The 26,273-nt window shown below is 33.0% G+C and overlaps 2 protein-coding genes across 6 annotated transcripts in view; one reads left to right on the top strand and one right to left on the bottom strand.

The window, feature by feature from the left end:
* LOC106143241 (uncharacterized) overlaps positions 1-26,273 on the top strand; it is a 152,372-nt gene that overhangs the window by 111,498 nt on the left and 14,601 nt on the right. For all 5 annotated transcript variants that reach the window (XM_013345266.2, XM_013345264.2, XM_013345268.2 and 2 more), the window contains one exon: positions 26,046-26,139. In XM_013345266.2, coding sequence (XP_013200720.1) covers positions 26,046-26,139 — 94 coding nt within the window. The remainder of the gene's footprint in view (positions 1-26,045; positions 26,140-26,273) is intronic.
* LOC132902084 (uncharacterized) lies at positions 6,068-9,918 on the bottom strand. The gene is made up of 4 exons (XM_060945891.1): positions 9,475-9,918; positions 8,551-8,959; positions 6,626-7,062; positions 6,068-6,543 (listed from the first exon to the last, which is right to left on the bottom strand). The coding sequence occupies exons 1-4, from the start codon at positions 9,796-9,798 to the stop codon at positions 6,103-6,105; spliced, it is 1,611 nt and encodes a 536-aa protein (XP_060801874.1). The 5' UTR covers positions 9,799-9,918; the 3' UTR covers positions 6,068-6,102.

Below are 26,273 nucleotides of genomic sequence, written 5' to 3' on the forward strand. Positions count from 1 at the left end.
CGGTAGTATCGTCATACAAAAAACGTATATTCTGACGTTAAAATATCCAAAGAATGAGCTCAGATTATAGTTTTTAACTAGTGCAGACCTCGAATAATACAATACCGTTTACAGTTTTTTATATACTTTAAAATCGCACATATTGAAAAAGCCTTATCTACACTAATATAATATTATAAAGAGGAAAACTTTGTTTGTTTGTTTGTTTGGTTGTAAGGCTCAAAAACTACTGGACCGATTTTAAAAATTCTTTCACCATTCGAAAGCTACATTATCCACGAGTAACATAGACTATATTTTATTTTGGAAAAAAATAGGGTTCCGTAATATATTTGGATTTTTCGGACACAAACTGAAAAAAATCAACCAAAAAGTTACTTATTTTGCGTACGCTGCCTAAACTACAAAAGATAGAACCATAAAATGTTTTAATTAATTGTAGATCTTATAAATATCTACAAAAAAGTCCGCGACACACTATACCTATCTATGTCGAGTGAGGCACAACAACCACATTTTTATTTAAAAATCTTGATTTTTTTTGGTCTACATTAAACGCGCTTTTTTTTACTCATACTATTAATCCTTATCAAAATAAATAATTTCATCAATAAGTACAGTTTATGTAGATAATATTTGGTCTTTGAATGATTAAAATTGGACGTTTGGTTTTAAAGTTGTGGTGAAATTAAAATATTACGATTTCTGCTGCACGGCCCGTTGCGAAGTGAGCAAGACTTACCGCTTTGCGGGCGGTCCTTTAGTTAGTTCTAATAGAGATATATTTAGTATCGGCTGTGCATCCGTGCGACGCCGGGGCGGGTCGCTAGTAGTTTAATACTTGTAGAAGAACTTGTTTTATATTGCAATAAATATATCTATTTAAACACAAAACGTAAAGTAGACTTAGACCATTAAGTGATCTTTTGACACCATAATATCTTTCAACTTCAAGTCGTTGATAATTTTTTTTTGATGAAAGTGTCTCAAGGTTTTTTAAAAACGGTTTTTAATTAGTTCGTAAACAAACATAAGTTAAATTAAAAAAATAAATGTACTTTTTATAAGAACGTAAACTAGGAAAAAGGTGTTTGTTATTTATGATATAAACTTAAACTACCGACTATAGTGGATCGGGATTTTTCATGATCATAAAACTGAACATTAAAATACCTACCAATAGCGGTCATTACGATGTATCTTCTGCTTTTCCTCATTATTAACTATTATTAAAATTTGCTACAACATTTACCTGCTCTGCTATATAAACATTTAAATAAATATTTAACGTTTTATAATCGATTTCCAGTTTCAAGTGAATGTGCTTTGATTTTTCATAAATGAACTGAATAATATCTGCTATTGTCTTCATTTTCTATGGGACAGCTGAAAAAAGACCAAAATTCTGTGTGAAAGCATTGGTTACATTAGCATCGCGTTCCAAAGCACACAATATTGAAGTATAAGTACACAATTACGTAACAAATGACATACATAAATAAACAAAATAAAACAGACCTATCATAAAAGTCGGTGAAATCGACCTTATCATTTAAATATCAGTACCAGACGTTATAAATGTTAAGGTCACACTTATCACTGCTGAGAGCAAAGTCCTGATTTCTAGTAAGTAGGAGAGCAATAAAACAAAAGACGATAACATTCCCCTCAGTCTTCATCATTGATAAAAGAGATAAAATAATCAGCGATAACCATGCTGCCAATCACGACTTCATCAAATGCCTTGGAAAAATACTGAAGTAATCTTCATTGTATTTTTCCAAAGCACGATCCATGGATCTGTTTTGTTAATGTAATTCCCAATGATAAAAAATACCCATTAGGTAATGAAAATAAAGTGATATGTTATCAAAATAAATTTCGGTTGAATAATTGTGTAATATCTAACTAAGTATATGTAGTTTCAACAGATGGCAAAATTTGAAGTGTATTAAAATAAAACTATGGTGTTTAAGGGATTGACTTAACGACTTCTTTTAAATAAAACGAAAAAAAAAATTCTTTGCTTTATTGAAATTTCTGATTTGGTATATTATGTTGTAAGTACATATTGTCTATTACACAGCTCATACAGTGCTAGCAGCTCTTTTCTAGTATAGAGACATTACATTCTACTATCGTCAATTGAAAATTGATTAAAAGCAAAAGTATCCATAGGACTATCAATAGTATACCTACATAAATTGTAGACATACGGATTTTTTTACTGCGTATATACAATATACATCAATCACCTGTGACACAAATATGCCTAATTAATGATTTAGTGCAAAGATAATTGGATATAGTAGATAGAGTGACTGTGGAAGTTTTTATATTTAATATATATAATTTGAGTGCAATATATATAATTTTATACACAAAAATCGCATGTTTAAAAATGAAAGAAATACGGCTACGTTTTTGTTCGTTCTCAGAATTTTTTCATGTTCTTTCCTTCTCGGCTAAATTGATAATATTGTTTACAGCCATCGACACACTAAAGAAAAATATCTATAATAAACAAAATAGATGACGTGCGTTATAATATTTTATCCAAAAATTTTCGCGTAACAGAATGATAGCCTAAATGCTATAGTTTGAAATCTAGTCCAGGTGAAGATACGCCCGCCATAACACTCCACCAAGTGGGTCCCGTTTGTTAATCAAACAAACAATGCCCGATAACGGGGGCGCTAAAATGAGCTGAAAAAATGGGTGACTGTAACATGATCATTGACCCGAGGAAACCAGGACGTTCAACTTACTTAATAACAAAAAATGATAGTCCCAGTTAACATTCGCCAGCTGGCCTATCAAATCAGGTACATCAGAGGAACTTAACCCAGCTTGGATTATGATCTGAAACTCTAGGTGAATGTGCTTTAGTGTGCCCTGCACTTTTTAATGAGAATAAGATATTACATCCTTTTTACCTAAATAACGATTGCAAGTTTTGCCTCGTGTTAAGTATCGTGATGAAAATGTCAATAACATTAATTAACCGAAAATTAAAATATATATTTTTTTCTAATTAAAGTGTAGAAGACGTAAAGAAAACAATAAACAGACGTTTGGTTTCAGATGAAAAATACACGTGTAACGGAAAGATCGTGTTACTTACACGTAACCAATGCGGATTTGAATGTAAAATTTCCTTAACAATCGAAGAGCAGACAAGTATTATAAACGGATAATATTTAGGTAAACCTTATTGTTTTCTTTTAAATAGTTTTAAATGTATTATTTATTTTAAATATCTATAAAAACTTTGACTCTCTCAGTCTTTCCATGACGAAATGAAACATAAACAACACAAACCTATAAAAATTCAAAAATTCATAATCCAGGCAACATTTTACGTAAGTGGTAGATAGATAATATAAGGTTTAAATTTTTCTTGATGTGCTTTATTCTCATTTCTCTTGAATAGGCATCTAACCCAATAAAAGTAATTGATTGTCATACCATTATTATAATTTGCTTAAGAATAAGACCGAGCAAGTAAAAAGGAGAAAAAAAAAAGAATACAATATTTGTTTATGCAGTAGGTATTGAGGATTGGCGTGTAGGTAACAAATAACGGTACCTGCATTCATGTTAGCCTTCTATTCACATACTAAGTATTCTATGACACTACCACGTTCGTGTCACGTGCGTGTCATACAATCATACAGCAGACGCGTGTGGCCTTTCTAGTCTGGCTTTGTAGGGTTTGGTGATTGCATTAGCAATATGGAATTTACATGGTCGGCTTCTCACGAAATGTACATATGTGTTATATGTAGGTTTTAATTTCTATAAATATCATACATTTTGCACTGATTCTAGGTACCTTTTCTTGGGAATGTCGGATTTTGTAAATGTAAGATCATGCTTTTTAAATTCAAATTCAAATTTCTTTATTTTTCTCTACACAAACTTAAATCAAAACCTCATGCTTAACGTTCTAAATATTTTAGTAAATTAAATAAATTCGCTTTGGGTCTTGGGATCATCAACCCCAAGACCCAAATCGCAAATACCAGAGGAAGATGGTCATATATGATCGATACTATATTTAGACTATTACAGGCTTATTTTACAATATGAACCTTAGTCATAAGTTAGAATGATAACTATTTTCTAGTGGAATCAGTCATCGGCGCCTAGTTTCGATAAATCCTTAAGTACTTTTCGGTTACATTTATACAACAATAGAAAACTTTCTGATGAGTTAACAACAATTGAAATGGAGAGCTCTTCAATTTAATAACCATTAGTCATGAATCCATGTCCATCCATGATTACTAATTTAGTGCGGTGAATAGGTCATTAGGTCGCTCATCATTTTCTGTTTTATAAAAACAAATCCAACTAACATTTTGAAAATGGTTACAATTTTATCTTTATCTCTTACATTACCAACTGAAAAATGACAACTTGGTATTTGGCATGATGTTCATAAAGAGCGAAGCACTAAGAAAGGATTTGTCCTATAATTCACTGAACAGGATTTTTTGTTATAAGTAAGTACTTACTCAAGATCAATTTTTTTAAGAATCGTATAAGTACAAGAATTTTGTAGCAAGTGCCCGAGCCTTATTGCAACTGTTTTATCGATAAAAAACATGAAAATAATATGGCAGATACTGCAATCTGCTTAATACGTTACGCTTGAACGAATTCATGGGGATTGCGACGCCATACTACTGTATCTAACTGCGCAAAAAGTTTTAATAAACATTCTGCAATCACCGATCCTATGACGTAGACTCATATACTACACTAAAATTAATTTGATAACAATCAATTGGAGTTAAACAAAATCTGAGTTACAGTTATTATTATAGATAGGTACTGTTTTCACCTGCATTTATTCGTATTCTTTTTTTCCCGCATTATAATTATACCTATATTGCTTCCCGTGAATTTAGGTAAGTTAAGTGGGTACTTAAATTACTGTTTACAATAATTTTTGTTAATTTGCAAAAGTTCCATTTTGTACAATGCGTATTTTATTTTAAATAAAACACAAGATACAGGACAGTTTTGTCCCTCAATAATTTAGTAAGGTTTTATATTGATTTTAAATAAATGTTACCACGATCTATGAGAGTTAAGGTTGCGGAGGGTAAACGGAAGTCGCTTCGAACGAAAAGCAATCTCGCCAGGATCGTGGTTACAGGCGGACCACACGATCCTCCCCAGTAGTTAGGATGAGGACGCAACCAAAACTAAGCCAGGTGAATGCTTACTATGTTATATCTATTATACTTGTTTTTTGTCCTTTGTATTTGAAATGAATACTGTCAAGATTATATTTTGTTATATAGGAGTTCTTTGCCAAATACTTTTAGTGGTGTATTACTATCGTTGTATTATTGGCATAACTAAATAAATCTAATCCAAGTTGTCAATCTTGTTGTATTTCTACCAATCAACTTGGGGGCGAAAAGACATTTTTGTATGTATGTTTGTACTGCGATAACAATCGAACTGGTTTGTCTGATGAAATAAAATATCTGTTATAGGTAATGATGTGAATAGTTAGATTTTTAAGTTAGTAGGGAAATCTAGTTTTTGTAATATTCACTATTTCGTAAAATAATTAAAGTGATCGCTAGGTTTAAGTTCGTTACGAACGACTAATTATGCGTTTGCATTCTCACCACTCTGGATAGGAGCCTAGGGTATGCCTTTGACCATGGATCCTGAATTGGGCGAGTCAGGTTTTTACACGAAGCGACACCCATCTCACCTCACATGTTACATATCCAGTTGCCTGAATGTGCAGGTTTCCCCGCACGATGTTTTCCCTCGCCGTAAGAGCATCGGTTAGTATTTAAACTAATGTACATAACTTAGAAAATCGTTACTGGTACATGGCCAAAGTGAGATTTGAACCAGTGCCTTTTATGCGCATCACGCTTTTAACCTTACCGATTTGACCACCGCTCTTGACCGTTTAGTAACAACTAGCGCTTAACTAAAGTGACTACTTATATTCTAATAAAAAATAATAACGTTTATTTTTAAAATCGGCTTTATTTTGAAGCTTATAGGTAAATAATTAATATACCTAACCTACACATAACTATATTATTATTGAATGGATTCAAATCACATGTCATCCAAAATCGGGCTGTAAAACGGAAATCCTTCTTCATCGAAAATAATATGAATTTCGCTTTGCATTTTCCGAGCTGAATCAATTGTCATATTTCTTAGTTGCTCAGCGATGTGGTCAGCGAACATCTGAAACTCATCTGTGGCACCTTTCAAGGGACTATCTAATTTACGTGTTTTGCTCATATTTTTCTTTACGTATGCAATCTTTCTCGGCTTCGGAGGCGGGATAAACTCTAATTGGTCAATAGGTTCGACTGATTTTGGTTCCTCAAAATCAACATCCCAGTTATTCTTCTTTACTGCATCAATACATTCTTGTTTAATTGATACGACTATTGTATCGGATATAGGTTGATCTGATGTCGAAGTGTCTTCGTCTTCCAAAAACAATTCTTGCTCCGATTCAATACTTTCCCCTTGGGGAGAATCCTCCTGTGAAAATAATACCAATTCTGTAATTATTTGAAGTCTTTTATCTAAATGAATTATTTATAAAATGCTGGTAGGTACTTACCATTTCTTTCATATTATCGCTGGCGCTAACAACTTCTTTGCTCACTGGCAGATAATCATTACCTTTTCGTTTAATAGATTCAAATTTTTCCATAACTTCTTTATACTCGTTGAACCAATGCAAAGTAGGTCTATAGAAGAATCCTTGTTTTTTGGCTGCTTCTATCTTTTTAACTTCTGTGTTGTAAGCATTATTTATATTAAAATATTTATGTCTTAAATCATCGACTGAAATGTTTAATTGCTCAGCTATTTTCTTTATTGTATTTTTATTTAACTTCCTGTGCGAATTTGTGCTGGAGCTATCAAATAAACCCTCGTAGTTTTCTGACAACAGTGCAAATAACTGTTGAAGTCTTTGAGGGGTCCAGTTAGGCGCCATTTTATTAAAATTCGTTAAAATACGTCGACACCGTACTAATAAAATAAGCGTACTAACTACAACACCCGCCGTGAACTAAACTAAGAAAAGGACAGGGCTATTCGATCGAAAGAAAGAACGTAAAAATTTCATAAGAAGAAAAGAGATAAATAATATCACGAAGCACCGCCTGCGGTTGAACCAGCCAAGCGAACCGCTGGCGGCTAGTGTAGCTATCTCTGTCTTTTTGACTGCGGCGGGCATATGGATGGGGACTGGGGTCGACTCGATCTTTCACGTAGATGAGTAGGTACTAAATATGCACTCAAATGGAGTGTGCCGTTTATAAAAAGATATAAGTATATTTTAAAAATGATTTCTGTATATTTATTTTTAATACCTATATTCGATTCACAGAGTCGACTTATCCATTATTATTACCTATATATGACTTATTTATTTATATTAAAAATTATCATTTTATATTTGATAGTAGGTAAGTAGGTAGATAATTATTATCTTCGGAAGTATAAAATTACCAGAGACCAGACAGATCGAAGAAAAAACCTAGTGTGTGTCAACTGCTTCTCTTCCTTTGCAAATTTCTAAAGTCAACCAAAGGAAAGTCTAATTTATACTAACACACAGGAATATTTACCATACAGTCTTTTCGAGACTGATGACTTGGTCTACCCCGTAAGCCAACAGTCTTCAAAAGGCTCTCAAAATTCCAAACAAATCAAATCGCAGGCAAGGGAAAGTTTCGAATACTTACTTATTTAAATCTAACGAATAGATGTAGTACCTACTTACTTATCACTTATTATTTTTTGTTTCAGGTATGTTTACAAATGACATTACAGTATGTATGCAATAACTTAGGTATGAGTACCTGTAATTACATAACATTGTTCGCAGATATAATATAACTGGAAAGGATAGGTATATAGGTTAAAAAAGACCGAAAATAATTCGTTCCGTGGTATTTTCGAAAAACCACAACCTCAACACACAAAGTGACCTTTTAAACAAGTCCCATCCCATACCGTTGGTTTACGTTGCCGCGTGACCAAGGCGCGTGATTGTAACCGTTTGCCCCCAATATTGTGAACTTGACACCCATCCAGAAATATTCAAAGCTAACGGTCGTTTTAATTTTCTTAGAGCCAACTGCATTATAATGTTCATGTGAGCCTTTCTGTGTTAATTTTAGTGGTAGTAACAATGGTAACAAAGATTTATAAAAACGCACGTATAGAAACTTGACTCCCTATGAATTAAGTTGGTGTATTATTATATGCAGACGACTGCAGGTACTTACTGAAAAATCAAATACTTTATCCCAATTTCCCTTCTAATATCATAAATGCAAAAGTAACTCTGCATACGTCTGTCTGTTACGCTTTCACGCCTAAACAATTAAACCGATTTTGATAAAATTTGGTGCAGTGATAGAGTTGACCCTGAGGAAAAACATAAGCGTACATTTTATTGCGATAAAAGGGGAGAAGACCGCGTGGACTAAATAATGAATAAAACGATAAGAAACATATATGTATATTTTTATTCTACTAGTTCTTCATCGTCATCTTCAGAATTTTTGAGGGCATCAATTCGTTCCTTTGCGATTAACGCTTGCACCTCGACTTGTAAATTTAAGGCTTTATCTAAAGGCATATTCCTAAGTTGCTCTGCCATACTATTGACAAACGACTGAAATTCATCGATGTCTTCTCGAATTGTTTCCCGCTTATTAACCTTTTTTTTCTTCTTAACTGGTTCGTCGGTAACCTCTATAGGCTCCAAATATTGACTGACTATTGGACAGTAACTCACTTCTCTGTTTTCCATCTGGTCTAGAAACTCTTGTTTGATTGACACTACGAGCGTATCGTTTTCGGATTGTATTTGTATGCTATCATCATCGTCGGATTCATATTCTTCTTCAGCCTCTGTAGTCTCGCGCTGTAGTGTCTATAAGTAAATAATAAATAATAGTAGGAAAAATTATCAATTCAAACGTAAATTGAGCGGTTTGTAACTCATTTTGTTCAGTTGTACGTAGGTTCTAGCCATAAAATCAACAGACACCTACAGTGGTTATGATGCAAGTAAGATTCAAATAATGACAGTTTGCTAGCCCATTGACAAAATATGCATGGGAAGAGAAGCACACTGTTTTGGTTTAGCTAACACACCAGCATTGAAGCTTTCATTACATGAATGTGCTCCTAATCCCTTACTGGCCTTAAGTCATCCACAGGAAAGAGATAGAGTGCACCGTTTCTAAAGTGCCTGTAGTAAAATGAAATTTTACAAGCTGGGAGGAAAACTCGACGCCGCTTGTCAAAACTACTCATAGATGGCGCTTTAACGCTTTTGTTAAAATGCTCTGATGATACGTCAATAATAAAATGTAATTCAATAATAATTGTAATTATTTATGAATAACTTATTTAAAAAAAAAAAGGGTAAACTATAAGACTTACCATTTTATTTTTGTTAATGACCTCCATAATTCCATGTAAACTAGTAAACCACGGCAAGTTACTTTTGTATTTTTTGCCAAGACTTTCGAAAGTAGACTTTTTCTTTAGATCTTGATAATAAGCCGTCCTTAAGTTCTTTACTTTGCATCGAATATCTTTTATGGTGAGGTTTGGTTTATTCATACCCCTTATAATCTGTTCATATGCTAACTTTCTGGCTCGTGTTTGTGTATACATTTTATCACTACTGTCCCATAGAAACGGATATTTCTTGTACAAATTTATGAGTTTCTTGGTTTCCTCTTCACTCCAACGCATAGGCATAATGCGATTTTTGTTATTAACAAATGTTTAAATCGAAATAACCGTAAAAAAAAGCAACGAGCACGCGTGTATCTTTTTACATAAGCATGCTTTTACTGGAGTGCTTGGTGCGTTTATGACAGGGCTGTGTCGGCCATTACCTGGGTGACAAAACGAGATACATTATACGCGCGGATCCGTTATCTGAAAGAGACGGAAACATAGTCGGAGCGGCAACAAGGCTATATTCGGAGAACCTATTATGTAGTCTCTCTCGCACTCGCACAGAACACCGAGACCGCCAGACCGCCAGTTGTGACGGCTGGCGCGGGGTGAGATCTTTTCAACCGACTTTAAAAAAGGAGGACATTCCAGTTGATTCCAGACTGCATAATTTTAGTATCGAGATTATTTCAAATTTTCTTGCTGTACAGCTTAAAATCATAACGACATAAGTTGATTTTAATAAAAATAACTTTGTATTTTTCCTGTAAAATAAAGGTAAGTAAATAATAGGGAAAACTGTAGACTGTTTGATTTTTTTTCCCTATTATTTACACTCACTCAAAATCAATAAAGTCAATCATTAGAAAAGTATACCGTATTAAACAAATATGATATAGGTATTGATTGTTTATTTTTTCAGACGAACCTCAAATTTGTCATTTTCGAAAATTACATTTATTTTACAGGAAAAATTCAACAAAGTTATAGTATTTCATTGGAAAATGCAGGGGTCGGTTGAAAGATACTGATATGTATTGTACTTATATGTATATGTACATGTCATTCTGAACATCATCAATCATCCTATGAGTTTGTTTTGATTCCGTCCTCTGGTGTCGCTTATGAACATGATTACTTTTTAAAAAAGTGTGAATACGATGTTCCCACCTTAGATCTTGTCTTGCTGATACAATATAGCATACCTACATATCATACAATCATATCTTTGTTGCTTATGCGGTACACATCAAAGGTGGACAGAGCCTACAGTCTCCTAAACAGCTATATGGCTTTGTTAATCAAATGCAATTCATAGTATATTATATTATAATAATCTTTAGTACCTACGGGACTACTCTTCCGAAGAATTCCCTAAAATAAGACCTTCTGGAAGGTCGAGGTAACCTAAATTTCAAACGAAAGTCGTCTTTGAAATTTTTTATTTACTTACAGATAAAAGTTAAATAATCTTGTCTTTATTATGTAGGTAACTTGAGATTCTTTTTTTAGGCGATAGGCTAGCAACTTGTCACTATTCGAATCTCAATTCTATCTTAAAGCCAAGTAGCTGAACGTGGCCTATCAGTCCGCTCAGGACTGTTGGCTCTGTCTACCCCGCAAGGGATATAGACGTGATTATATGTATGTATGTATGTATGTTTATTATGTAGGTATTGTTTGTAAGTAGCAGCCTTACGTATATGTATATATTTTATGCTTCATGCACGTCTGGTGTAGTGAGTGACCCGGCGCTTGCGCATGACATCTGCGCCGGAAGTATGAGTCTTAGGGCTGTCAATCTTATATTATCATATGTCCCACTTATCGATAAAGCTGACGATAATGGCTAGCGTAGTGAAGTTTGTAGTGGGTACAGTTTTTAAATCAGAGAAGTAAGTGTATATTATAGTATACATTAAACTTGTTAAGCCATGCGAGGTGGACTGAACATAAAGTCATAAGGTTTTTGAGCCTTTTGTATGTTGTGTTTTAACTGTTGTAACTTTATGTTCAGATTTTATGACATCTTTTGGGAATGTAATTGATATTCAGAGTAAAAATATTCTAGCCCATCGGCTAAATGATTTATATCTAATAATAATAGATATTATGACTTTCCTTTTCAATCTTTTTCTTGATTCACTTTTACGTTATACGTGTATCATCGTACTATGTATATCATAATTAGAACATTTTGAACGAGTTCACGTTCCAAAAAGTTCTAATTATGATATACATTACATATATAAACTTTAAATATGAATTTCAAGTAGACAGCCTCATCTATTGCTATCTGTTAAATATATGTAGGTACCTACATATGTCTGCTCATGGCTCAACGTTTGCTAGGCGGACACGTCATGTTATTTGCTGCGAAAGTGTGTCTGTTGTCAAGTCCTTTTTAAAAAGGACAGAGAGAGATTAATTTTAAAATTTTGTAACGATAAACTTACAAATGAATAGAACCAGTTTGACGATTTTTGGGATTATTCCCAGTAGTCCTTTTTAGCACTTACCCGATGACAAATTTTCCCAACTTTACTTGCCCATACATACATACTTACATACCACCATGCCTAAATAGCATTGGGGTAGGCAGAGTCTATGGATTTCCGCTTACAACTCCAAGCTCACTTTTACCTACAACATTACATATTGGATGCTTCTTATTAATTTTCTCATTATCGATTCAAAACAAAATTAATTTTTTTGGAAGGTGTGATTTAAAATTCAAAAATGAAGAAAAACCTGTTATCATTAATTATTTTACCAATTCATTACTTCCAATCGAACTTTAAATTCATGGTTACTCTGTTTAAATATTTAATTTTATTTGAAGGTCTGACCTATTTGCAGAAATCTTAAATAGCAAATAAGGCAAATTCAGATTTCTAAGGACTACATATTGTATTTGACTTATTATATTGAACTTCATTTATTTGCCGTATGTATGTATACATAATTATCATCATCATAATATCAGACGTCCACTGCTGAATATAGACCTCCCCAATGATTCCCATCCCACCTCGCTCTATTGGAAGCAACCTGTATCCAACGTTTCCCCGCGGACTTTATCAGATCGTCGGTCCGTCTCGCCTGTCCCTATTTAATACATTTTTATTTTTATTTTTATGATAATTTGTTTTAAAAATACATATGTATAGCACATATGAAAGCGAAAGTACAACTTATCATTAATCACTACTTGATATTTTTACTCTCATTTCTAAGTCACATGGTATGTATGTGTGAGAGCGGTACGACTTGAGGATTTGTTTGTTTTCACTTTCGAATTAGCATGTTAGTATTGTAATATTGTCTCACTCTTACATATCTACTTTCTAATTAATCAAGTCTTCTCTCATTTACATCGAGAGCTGATTGAATTTTTCCCTCTTACACTTAGTGTCAATCCCATTCATTCACCTCTCTTCAGAGGAGACCGGGGTGCGTTTTTGACCATGATTCTGGATTGGATACGTCAATTGTTTAGGCGAAGCGATTCCCACCTTACTTGACTTTAATGTTAATACAGTAGGTGCCTACCTCGGATATTTTATCAAATCAATCAGTCAATGACCTAGTTCGTCTCAGAATGACTCTGTGTCGTTGTGTCATGTGTTGAATACAAACACTTAATTCACTTTCGAACTCAAACTTTAAGTAGGTAGGTACGACTAACTTACAAGTACTTTCATATTGTCTTTGTGCTGTGACTTTTATAATCATCTGGCTAACACGAGTGTCCCTTTTTACTAAATATTGTATTGCCTCTACTTCATAATATTCGGGGTTTTGGAGCTTTTTATCAGGTACTTACTAATGTCCCCTTTTGAAGTTACTTAGAATTTTTGTCGGTACATAATAGAGGAGACCAAACTATTACTAACAGATGCATTTAAATGAATCACCGATACACATTTACACAAAAAAAAAAGGATTGTGATATCTTTAAACCTATGGAGTGATTAGATGAACGTAATTAAATACGAGATTTGTCACGCTCGGTATTTATTGGATAGCGATGATTTAAACGTGATTGTCGTGATATGATAAGGTTAATACACCACATTACACTAAGCTACAACTGGGCTGATGATCACGAATACAATCTGTGAATATCAGAAGAGAAAATACTGTGATGTAATATCATTTTAAATATAAAGAAGATAAACTATACTTTTTTAGATAAAATAGTAATAAATAAATAATAGTTTAAAAAAAACTAAAAAACTACGCTTTATTGCTAATCAAACTAAAAAATAGAAAATAAAATTTAAAGACAAAGGAATTATAAAACAGTAGTAGCAAGTCGAACAATCGGTTATAGTCAATTACCTCCGATTAAAATTATAACAAAATTAAATTTATAAACAAAACAATTGAAATCTGAGTAAAAAGCGTGGGGTGCCTGATGTAGTAAATATTAAAATCATTCTATTAGCATATATTTATGACAAGAGAGTTATGAAAATGAAGTAAAATGCACCCCACGCTTTTTACTCTGATTTAAATTGTTTTGTTTATAAATTTAATTTTGTTATAATTTTAATCGGAGGTAATTGACTATAACCGATTGTTCGACTTGCTACTACTGTTTTATAATTCCTTTGTCTTTAAATTTTATTTTCTATTTTTTAGTTTGATTAGCAATAAAGCGTAGTTTTTTAGTTTTTTTTAAACTATTATTTATTTTCTATTTTTTAGTTTGATTAGCAATAAAACGCCTAGTTTTTTAGTTTTTTTTATACAATTATTTTTTGGTAGAAGTGTTAACTTCCTACTACTTCTACTACGCTGTATAACTATCTTACTAGAAATGACTTTCGCAACCATGCGCCCATCGCCGGAGGTTTTCACAACTAACTTTCTTAAAGTTATATGTGGCCTGATTGGATTAAATCTCATAATATTCTCATCATCATGATTCTTTTTTAGGCGATGGGCTAGCAACCTGTCACTATTTGAATCTCAATTCTATCTTAAAGCCCAATAGCTGAAGGTGGCCTATCAGTCTTTACAAGACTGTTGGGTCTGTCTACCCCGCAAGGGATATAGACGTGATTATATGTATGCATGTATGTATGATGATTGTTAAACCCAGTTGAAAAGAATTTTATAGTGATAAATCACTGTTAATAATATTTTTGACTATCCAGCAAACATAACAATTTTCGATTGTGGCCTTGCCAGGAATCAAACCACAAGATTAAGAGGCAGATTGATACAGGAACAAAAATATTTCAAACATACCTCCACTGCCTTTACAACCAGGAACGCAACAATGTTTATCTGAAGACATCGTGGCACTTTTGTAGTAAAATCTGTCTTTCACAAAAACAAACACAAACTTGGGACTCCTATCTCAAATAATCAGGTACTTTTTACAGGAGTCCTATCTCAAAATATCTGCACAACACAGTGAACACAGTCAGAGTCCAATCTCAGATGATAAAATCACACGAATATCCGGAAGAACAAAGCTCGACTCAACGGAAGATTCCAAACTCCAAATAACGACAAGTTATCAGCACAAAACAAAGTGCAAATAGGTAAATACACAGGCACCGGTAAAAAAACAGAAAGAAAGTTTACAGGTGTTAGAATCGAATTCAAAACTTACTGCAAAACTTATTTTACATAAATAAACAAACTGTCACTCATTTTCCAAGCGAGTATTACAGTGTTGCTATTATAAATATGCAAAAGTTACATAATGTTAATTCAAGAATCGCATTAATATGTTAAATACGTATTAAATATCGCAAAGTTCTGTAGGTAGTAACTTTATTCTTGTATTGTTGTAAATTTAGTTGTTCAATTTTCATTTATTACTTTTGTTTTATTACTTATATATTTTTTATTGTTTTAAAATATTCTACTAATTCTACTATTGTTTCTAATGGTAATTCTAAATGGAGCGATGCGATGAAATAAAAAAGCCTCAGGTTAATAGTAACATTATATGGAAATATATTACATCTCTTTTTGGACTCCTTATACGTCAGAACTTCTTGGTTTCTTGTATGGAGATTACTGGCACTGGTGCTATCTCTGTCTCTCTTACTCTCATACGAAGGATCTAAAAATGAATTTATTAATCCTGGCAGTTTTAATAAGGATAATGAGAAACTCTTATCAAATTATTGCATTGTCATCGGTCCTTGATACGTGTGCAAAGTTTCAAGTTGATCAGACGTTTAGAAATCAGTGAAAATTAAGCTCAAAGATTCCGTTACATACATACATACATACATACATACATACATACATACAACCCAAGCTAATAAAAGCGTAGTAAAAATTAGATTGCCACAGTAGGTAATTTGTTTTTTGACAACTCGTTCTTTCTTATTTGGTTGCTGTCGGTGTAGGTGTTAAATCACATTAACCTAGACATTTAAAACGTGACACATACAAAGAAAGTTGTGGGCAATAGGCATAGGTAGGTAAGTTTGTTTTGATTGTTATTAAAAAAATAACAGATAGGTACTAATAACTGAATAGCGTGCGTAACTGCTACCGTATCAGTTGTTGATCATTAAAATGCCATATATCATGGAACTGTACTTGGCAACACAGTTTGTAGAGGTCAAGGCTACTGTTTAATTATTTTTTATTTGGTTTTGTTATTGATCTAAAATGGGTACAGTTCTCCATACAAGAAGAAAATAATTCTGTTTCAAGTTTGTCCTTTTACCTAGGATTTTATTAAGTTACTAGCTGTCCCGGCAAACGATGTCTTGCCATATAAATAATGTTAAATGACGATTGATCTGTTATCGACCGGTGATGAAAAATGATTATATCACTTAAATGGCTATTAAAAAATAGGAGTTGGTGATAAAAGGGTATAAATTTAGGGTTGAATGTTTTTTTTAATGCGACATAATAAAAAAAATAAAGAAATAAAAATTTGTATAGATTTATAAAAAAAATGTTAAGGGTGGGCAACCCTTAACACATAGGGGTATGAAAAATAGATGTTAGCCGATTCTCAGACCTACTGAATATGCATGCAAAATTTGGTTAAAATCGGTTTCGGAGGAGTACGGAGACAAACATTGTGACACGAGAATTTTATATATAAGATAATCCAGGCATATATGATTTTTTTCTCACTGGAACATACGATTACTTCTTTATATTTTTTACTTATTTTAATTACTTATTATTTGATCTTAAAAATTATTGAGTAAAAAATTTGAGAAAGATTCGTCAAAAATATGTCAAAGTCTTGCTCAATCCTCAAAAGTTTTTAATGATGGAAGAAATAGTGACTGTAGTCATTGCAGTCAGTACGGTTGTCTGTTTGTTAATCTGCTACATATAGTTAGTTGCTACTATTTTAGTCTATTTTGGCTAGCTATGAGACACCAGGGCTGAGTAACCTTGATTCATAACCGTCTCCATGTTGACGCCGTCATAATGAGGCCAGTCTGGAGTATCAGTGTGAACCACCGTTTATTTTAGATAACCATGACTAAGTCAGCTTTGTAGTCACTTCAAGTATTCAAACGAAGTTTAGTTTGTCATGACACTTGTTATTACATGGTGTTTGCCCATCCTAGCCCTGATGACTTAAAATCTAAAAAAATTACATCAATATGTTAAAAAATAATAGTTTTTTAACGAAAAATCGATTCGGAGAAGAGCCGAGCCATATGCTTTTACATAAAATCACAATTATAGTAACTACGTCTGCCTTTCTTGATTAATTTGGGATTGCGCAATGCGCATGTGCATAGAAAGTGGTAGTCCTAAAATATATATATTTTTTCTTTACAAAATACACCTTACAAAAAATAAAAGGTAATACCAAACCAAGAATGTCATTATTTGCATTTTGGATTTCACGGGTCTATACACCCCTGATTTTTGAGAGGCTTGCGTGGGGATATAAATCCAACACGTAGAGGCCCTTTGGAGAAGTTGATGTAATGTTGTTCTCCTGCCAAAACCCGTCCCCAGCCATATCAATAGACGATATGTCCATGAACAGGTCTCGGCAGGAGGTGGAGCTATTACAAAATAAGGAAAAGGATGATGGGTTATGGAGTTGACGTTTGGATGGACCTAAACTGGGCTATTGCTGGAGAAGTTCGGACACCTGCCATAATCATGAATACGTGACTATTATGTGGCAGGTGGTGACTCGCCACTCATTAAATGGGCCCCTCAAATCAGTCACCATGATTGGCAACAAAGGGGCAACATCGGCGTGGGTGGCTAAGGATGTCGAGAGGTGAGACTGCGGGGCGTGAAATCGTGGTGATCCAGTCAGGCACCCCCGGCGTTATGACATTTTACACTTCCATCCTTCGAGCGTATAGCTCTCGCGACTCCACTCTGACCGGCCGGTTAAGGCAAGCCAGAGGTAGGGGTCCTGTCCCTCATCGGTTTCCACTCCGACCTTGGCGAAGGAAGATCGGAGGCGAGGAACAGGGGCCTCCCCTGGAAGCACTCAGGTCCGTGGGGTCGCTACTCCCCAACAGCTCGCCACAAGCTGCCCTGCGGAGACTGATTGCACTGGGAAGGTGACCCAGGGGGCGATGGGGTCGTCACGTCCCGACGCCTTATTATTATTAGACTTGTTAACATTGGGCGTAGCAACAAGGAGAGTGTTTTGGAATACCAAGGGTCGGAGTAAAGTGTCATTGATAAAGAATTCACGCGGAACAAATTTTATGTAACATTTACTGTTACCCTTTGCTCTTACCTTAAAAAAAGTAACGTTGAATAAACTTTAGTAATGTTTTATTTCATTTTCACCATAAAAGTAAACATACCTATTTATATTCTATGATAATAGCACATGGATATACACGTTATGTAAAGCACAAATAATATTTATTCATTTCTATATGCAATTTTAGATGATACGCAAAAAACAAAATAAGTATTTTATTAATATGTTTCTTGGTTTGTACAGATTAAAGGCACAATTTGCAATAAGTTACCTTTGCGGACTCTTTTGCGTTACCACTCTAAACGTAAGTTAAAGTACTTACTTACAAAATGGAAGTATTTTTCTGAAATTCTGGAGACCATTAGTGCATTCCCCGACAGCAACAGCCGCCACCCTGGTCTTATTTTTATTTTATTCCTTGCCCGGCCCAACAGGGATTAAATAAAACTTATTATTTACTCTATAGACATCGACATCTTTGTGCATAGCTTCAGGTACCTATAAATAAAAAAATAATAGTTTAAAAAAACTAAAAAACTACGCTTTTATTGCTAATCAAACTAAAAAATAGAAAATAAAAATTTATGACAAAGGAATTCAGTAGTAGCAAGTCGAACAATCAGTTATAGTCAGTTGTAGTAGTAATTACCTCGGATTAAAATTATAACAAAATTAAATTTATAAACAAAACAATTTAAATCAGAGTAAAAAGCGTGGGGTGCCTGATGTAGTAAATATTAAAATCATTCTATTAGCATATATTTATGACAAGAGAGTTATGAAAATGAAGTAAAATGCACCCCACGCTTTTTACTCTGATTTAAATTGTTTTGTTTATAAATTTAATTTTGTTATAATTTTAATCCGAGGTAATTACTACTACAACTGACTATAACTGATTGTTCGACTTGCTACTACTGAATTCCTTTGTCATAAATTTTTATTTTCTATTTTTTAGTTTGATTAGCAATAAAAGCGTAGTTTTTTAGTTTTTTTTAAACTATTATTTATTTTCTATTTTTTAGTTCGATTTGCAATAAAACGGGTAGTTTTTTAGTTTTTTTATACAATTATTTTTTGGAAGTTAACACTTCTGGTATAACTATCTTACTAGAAAAGACTTTCGCAACCATGCGCCCATCGCCGGAGGTTTTCACAACTAACTTGCTTAAAGTTATATGTGGCCTGATTGGATTAAATCTCATAATATTCTCATCATCATGATTCTTTTTAAGGCGATGGGCTTGCAACCTGTCACTATTTGAATCTCAATTCTATCTTAAAGCCAAATAGCTGAACGTGGCCTATCAGTCTTTACAAGACTGTTGGCTCTGTCTACCCCGCAAGGGATATAGACGTGATTATATGTATGTATGATGATTGTTAAACCCAGTTGAAAAGAATTTTATAGTGATAAATCACTGTTAATAATATTTTTGACTATCCAGCAAACGTAATAATTTTCGATTGTGGCCTTGCCAGGAATCAAACCACAAGATTAAGAGGCAGATTGATACAGGAACAAAAATATTTCAAACATACCTCCACTGCCTTTACAACCAGGAACGCAACAAAGTTTATCTGAAGACATCGTGGCACTTTTGTTGTAAAATCTGTCTTTCACAAAAACAAACACAAACTTGGGACTCCTATCTCAAATAATAAGGTACTTTTTACAGGAGTCCTATCTCAAAATATCTGCACAACACAGTAAACACAGTCAGAGTCCAATCTCAGATGATAAAATCACACGAATATCCGGAAGAACAAAGCTCGACTCAACGGAAGATTCCAAACTCCAAATAACGACAAGTTACAGCACAAAACAAAGTGCAAATAGGTAAATACACAGGCACCGGTAAAAAACAACAGAAAGAAAGTTTACAGGTGTTCGAATCGAATTCTTGATTGAATTCTGCAAAACTTATTTGACATAAATAAACTGTCACTCATTGTCCAAACGAGTATTACAGTGTTGCTATTATAAATAGGCAAAAGATACCTAATGTTAATTCAAGAATTGCATTAATATGTTAAATACGTATTAAATATCGAAAAGTTCTGTAGGTAGTAACTTTATTCTTGTATTATTGTAAATTTAGTTGTTCAATTTTCATTTATTACTTTTGTTTTATTACTTATATATTTTTTATTGTTTTAAAATATTCTACTAATTCTACTATTGTTTCTAATGGTAATTCTAAATGGAGCAATGCGATGAAATAAAGAAGCCTCAGGTTAATAGTGACATTATATGGAAATATATTACATCTCTTTTTGACTCATTATACGTCAGAACTTCTTGGTTTCTTGTATGGAGATTACTGGCACTGGTGCTATCTCTGTCTCTCTTACTCTCATACGAAGGATCTAAAAATGAATTTATTAATCCTGGCAGTTTTAATAAGGATAATGAGAAACTCTTATCAAAATATTGCATTGTCATCGGTCCCTGATACGTGTGCAAAGTTCCAAGTTGATCAGACGTTTAGAAATCAGTGAAAATTAAGCTCAAAGATTCCGTTACATACATACATACCTACATACATACATACAACCCAAGCTAATAAAAGCGTAGTAAAAAAATGTGATTCAACTTGTAATGATTTTCTGGTAATTCATAAGTACGAAATTTTCGACGAGTATAAGGAATATTTTTTTAATACTTAATTCGAGATCCTAATTTCAAAAATCTTCAATGGACTATCAATAAGGTATCGGCAGCTTTCTCCGAAACTGGACCGAACTTTGAAGATAAAAGACGAACACGGGCAGTGAAAGTTACTTCAAAATAATGAGTAACTAAGTATTACCTGATCGAGAATTTGTAAGTGATTTCTTTTGTGTTAACTCTAAGTTTACACTAAAAAAAAACTCATTTGAATACCAAGATAATACTTCACGTCAGAAAACCATTTAGGTACCTTATTTGTTACCTTCTAACTCATAGACACAAAAAGATAAAACATTCAAAAACGGTGAGCAGACGAGGGTCGTTCCTTCAACAAAAGATTATGTCGGTTACTTAGATTGCAAACCTACTCGGAATTTTCATACGACGAGCATTTAAAGTAGGTAGGTACTTTAGATTTCTTTTTATACAGACCTTAAACGAAAACAAAGACAGCTAAGTAAAGTTCTGAAATAATTTAGAATACACTCATTATTAATATTTTCTGACGCACTAGCCTGTTTGTCTTTAAATACCAGAATATGATTATATGGCCACTGACGCAATGCGAATAGTGACACTTCTTTCATACGTGATGTTTTGAAACGTAGGGTTCTAGCTTTTATTGTAAAAAAAAAACAAGTAAAGATGTCTTTACACTCTAGTACTTATAATAATAGTTGTTTTTATTATCAAGAACGTGCCCTATCGAACCACGTGTATTGTTCTTTTATTTAAATAACTCGTGATTTACACTGTATCTGTTCAATCACGTGTTGTCATTGTTAATGGCTGTGAAATAGTAAAGGAAAGGCAAGACCAGGAAAATGACTTTTTCCTGAAGTAACTGACGTTGGTAATTTAGATATTAAAATATAGAGGAAAACACAGGATGCGAATAAAATTTAATTTATCTATTTCCCCATTGGCATCGTACGACATTTGTTTAAATAAATTGGTTTTCGTGGTTTTTCTCTGAATTTATTTTAAATTTTCCTGTTGACTGAAACTATAATACAATTAACGAAAAAATTCAATACTTCTTGTATTGCCTTTCAAATTACTGCTTGCGCAATGCATTAAACCACACAATTTTCTGAAAAAACATATAAAATCTCAATTTTATATGTTTTTATTAATTGTCAATTCGAAACAACTATCAACAAACTTTCAAAAGAATAAACACATACCCACCAGTTATACGATAAAAAGAAACAAATGCATTGCTATCAATAAAAATGTCACATTAGCTTCCTTATAGATAGATACCTGCATACATACAACAGGTTACACTGACTATGTGTAATATGATAGTGATTATAAAACGCATACTATACGCATCGACCAAGGGCGTATCGCACCTTTTTTAGAATTAAAGGTTACACGTGTAGCATAATGTGTATTTCGCGTAATGGTGGCGCCAGTGTCTAGCCAGGTTGGTATTCAGGAGGGTTGAAAATAATATTTTATGTCATTTGTGTGTTATGTGTTGTACGCAAGCAGTTTTCAACTCGATCAAAACAACAATAGATTAGAACCAACTATTTATAGGTTTGTTTTTAATTTGCTTCTTGTCTCAGCTTAGGCTTCAAACGTTGTCTAATGGTGGAAACGAAATACACTGAAGCGATTTTATTCGCCAATTTCCTTCGTTCATAAGTATATCAAAATTCTGAGCTTACAGAACTTAGTACTACTATTAAGTGAAATCAAAGTAAGTATCTAGAAATGAAATAAATAAAAGTAAGTATATTCTAATCTTAACGGTTGTTACGCGTTACGTTCGTCAGTGAATCAGCTGTTAGTTTAAAAACAAAACAGCTCGTAAGAATATTGTGTCGTAAAGATTGAAGTATTTTTATAAACATAAAACAATATGTAAGTGTGTTTTAGCAAATAAGTATAAATCTAATAATATCTCTCTTTTGAATTACAAGAGGTGATTCTAATAAAAATTTTTTTTCATTACCTGAGTAGGTACCTGTCTGTCCCGATGCTACTGTTAAACTAGATACCATTACGAGTTGTTTTTTAATGGCGCCGACTTTTTACCATCTACGTAAATGATGCATTTTATGCAATGTACTCGTATCTGATCTAATGTAGCAGGGACCAGCCTTCAAGTAAGTTAATAGAAATTTTTTATATATATATAGGTTATAATATATTGGTTTATATATATATATTTACATTTAAAATGTAAATATATATATATAAACCAATATATTCCCGCTGTTGCTGCAGTAGAAACCTTCCTGGCGCCAATTAATTTCTGCTCATTAATTTGGAAATAGATTAATGTTAAAAATAGGTCACAAAGCATCACTTTACGTCGTCAACATACTTTAAGTATAGGTATTTAAAACTAATAGCAAGTGTTAAAAAATAACCCGCCCGAAAAAACTTAGCAAAGCCCTGTCCACAAGACATTCACCCCGTTCGGAGTGCGATGCACTTGGTTCAACGTTCAACATCAGACGCCATGGAGTAAGCTATATTATACATATATTTATAATATATTTGTTTGTTTGTATGAATAGTTTCCCTGACTTAGCTTCCTCGAACTTCCTTTACTGAAATTATTTTGGTCGAAGGAACAAACCAAATTATACATAATGAAAAAGGGGATAAAAAATCAGAAATAAAGACAGCGGTGGAGGGCTGCTTACTTACTGCTACGTTACGGCGAGTGGCTTTATACTATTATTTCACATTTCGGTTGATAAATTATCTAAAAGGAATTTCCTTTGTGCGTTCAGTCTAGATTCTTGATTTGATCATATTAAAACATAGAAACTTCACTTCTATGTTTTATTTGTTCTTGAATCTTGTTCACAAAGCAGCGCGTCTTACCAAAACTCATTAATAAAATGAAATAAAAATACACGCGTTCTGAGAACGTGATTATTTGATATCGGTATAACGATCTTTATTTTATTGTTGCTTAATCAATGCAAATGTTTTGGTGAATAACACCGACACAACGGTTTCTCCCAACGTTTCCGTTTCGAGGAAATGCACATCTTATACCTACCGACAACAGTTCAGCGTAACTTGATAACACGATCATAAGTTATAATAGCTAAATTTATAAGTTATTTGTAAATTAAGTTTTAGTAGAAAATGAGATTAATTTGTACTTTTTAAATTACATAATATATGTAGGTATAGTGCCTTTCTATAACCTTTCTATATCAAATTTTGTTACGTCATTAAGGTACTTAAATAGTTGGGTTTTTTTGGGATAATTTTCAACAATCTTACCCATTGTGAAAATAGTTTTGGATCAAAATATATAAGATTTAGAGAATGGCTAATAGTCACATCAGCGACATCGTTTTTCATAATTACATATGGTGGAGGTATTTAGAACTGAATGTTGTTGCTTTGAACTTATTCCTGGAATTATTTTGTGGAATATTAACGTCATATATTTACGTAATTTAAAAATATATGAGTTACTTTGATCTTTGTTTTAATTATAGGACTTTATTATTCCAAAATGGAATAGCTCACGAATAAAGTTATACTACTCATGGTTATTTTTATTTTATATCTCTCTTTTAAATGGAGCGAAGCCGCAGACGAAAGCTAATTTAAAATATTAATTGGCTGAATGTAATAAACATTGTAGACGGAAACTTGGAATTTTGGTATTGAACAGTATTCCCACTCGCCGATTTGTGCCGTCCGCAAATAAGGTAGTATATCAAAGCATGAAAGGGCTTGGGCATTTGTAGATAGAAAAATATAATGGGAAATAATTATAGTACGTTACCAGTTATTATTTATCACTTCATCAAAAATAGATAGTAGATATCGACGTCTTATCTACGTAAGTACTGACACCACTAGGTATGATTTCGCTGAAATTTGTGTTATTAACAATATCTACTGATATAAATATTACCACTTAGAGAAATATTCGCTACCATGGGGGTAGGGATAGGCTAATAAACTTGGGATTCTTCTTTTAGGCGATGGGTTTGCAACCTGTCACTATGTATTTGAATCTCAATTCTAAATACTGAAAGGCAACATTCAAATAAAATAAAACTGGAATTGAAATTTAAATAGTATCAGGTTGTCAGCACATAGCTTAAAAGAAGAATCCCATGTTCATTATAGATGATACGATGCCTTAATTTTTTATTATGTTTATACAATGGCAACGAAATCCAGTTCGGCTTATATTTCAATTGGAGCGAGTGATAGGCGATCGGAAACCGGTGCGGTGCGGTTCGAAAGCCAAAAACCGTTTTATTGCAGACGTGCGATACTGCCGTTACTATACGAATTTATTATGCAATTAATGATGTAATTTAAATTATTTGTTTTTTTTTGTAGTCGTTTAACAATTGGTTATTTTTGTAATTATGTTAAGTTTATTAGATACGTACTTAGGTACTTTTTGATAAATCAAATCGGTACTGGTCAAATTTATATTTCATCAAATATGCAAAAAATTTACTTTAAGAAATATTCTAAGGCAGCTATCAAATTCATACGATTTGTCTCAATGGACAAAAGACTGTAAGAACTGGGCTTTACTTATCCTTTCATAATTTTACAAAGTATCGAACTAAGTAAAGATCTAGTACCATGTGACCTAAAATTCAGCTGCTATGGATAATAACTTTTACAGTAAAAAGAAATCGGTAGATCACTTGAGTATATTTTCCTCAAATGTCTTCTTATAACGTCAATCCATTTATCTCATAAGATTACATAAAATAGATATATAATTACCTCAAAGAAAAATATTTTTATGCGATAAGATGAGTTGTACTCTCAAAGGTTAAACAAGTATCATGAAGCATATATTGCATAATATATTTAAATTATCTGAATCCTAAGTACAGATAAGTGTAGAGAAGCTAGTCCCAGGCTCCAAATCTTAGTAACTAAGGGAATTGAAATTAGGGAATTAAAATATAAGGGAACGTTGGTTGAATTAAAAATATACCTAGCAGTACCTGCTAATTACCTTATTATCGTTGTATTGTTTTTGTGTTACTTCTTTTTATTTTATCGCTCCCTTATTTAGTCGAGTATTGGTCCATAAGATCGACTTCGAAAGTTCTGCATTTAGTCTACTTTTTTAAGTGCGATAAAGAAAAACTAATTAAAAGTAACTTAGTAATAGTAAGTAATAATGTGAAATTGTATTTGTTTCAGATGCGCCGAGTGATGCGAATTACATGATATGCGGTGTCGTTATAGCCATGGCACTAGTCGGGCTCATCATAGTTCTACTTGCCCTCACAATAAAGTAAGTTGTCTATAGTGTTTTCATTTTTGAATTTTGCAACTGACAGCATGAGTGATCTAGAGAGAGAGTTATTAGGTTATTAGAAAAAATCAACTCGACTCCTAGATTTTGTTAGAATTATAAAAAAATTATAA

The sequence above is a fragment of the Amyelois transitella genome, chromosome 9 (genome assembly GCF_032362555.1).
Source record: "Amyelois transitella isolate CPQ chromosome 9, ilAmyTran1.1, whole genome shotgun sequence".
Classification (NCBI taxonomy): Eukaryota; Metazoa; Arthropoda; class Insecta; order Lepidoptera; family Pyralidae; genus Amyelois; species Amyelois transitella.

Excerpts from the sequence above, each read along its gene's own strand:
- LOC132902084 (XM_060945891.1), bottom strand. The coding sequence starts at position 9,798 with ATGCCTATGCGTTGGAGTGAAGAGGAAACCAAGAAACTCATAAATTTG. Across the intron at positions 8,960-9,474 it reads TCATTAACAAAAATAAAATG|ACACTACAGCGCGAGACTAC; the intron begins GTAAGTCTTATA and ends ATTTACTTATAG. Across the intron at positions 7,063-8,550 it reads CGATGAAGAACTAGTAGAAT|TTAGTACGCTTATTTTATTA; the intron begins AAAAATATACAT and ends CGGGTGTTGTAG.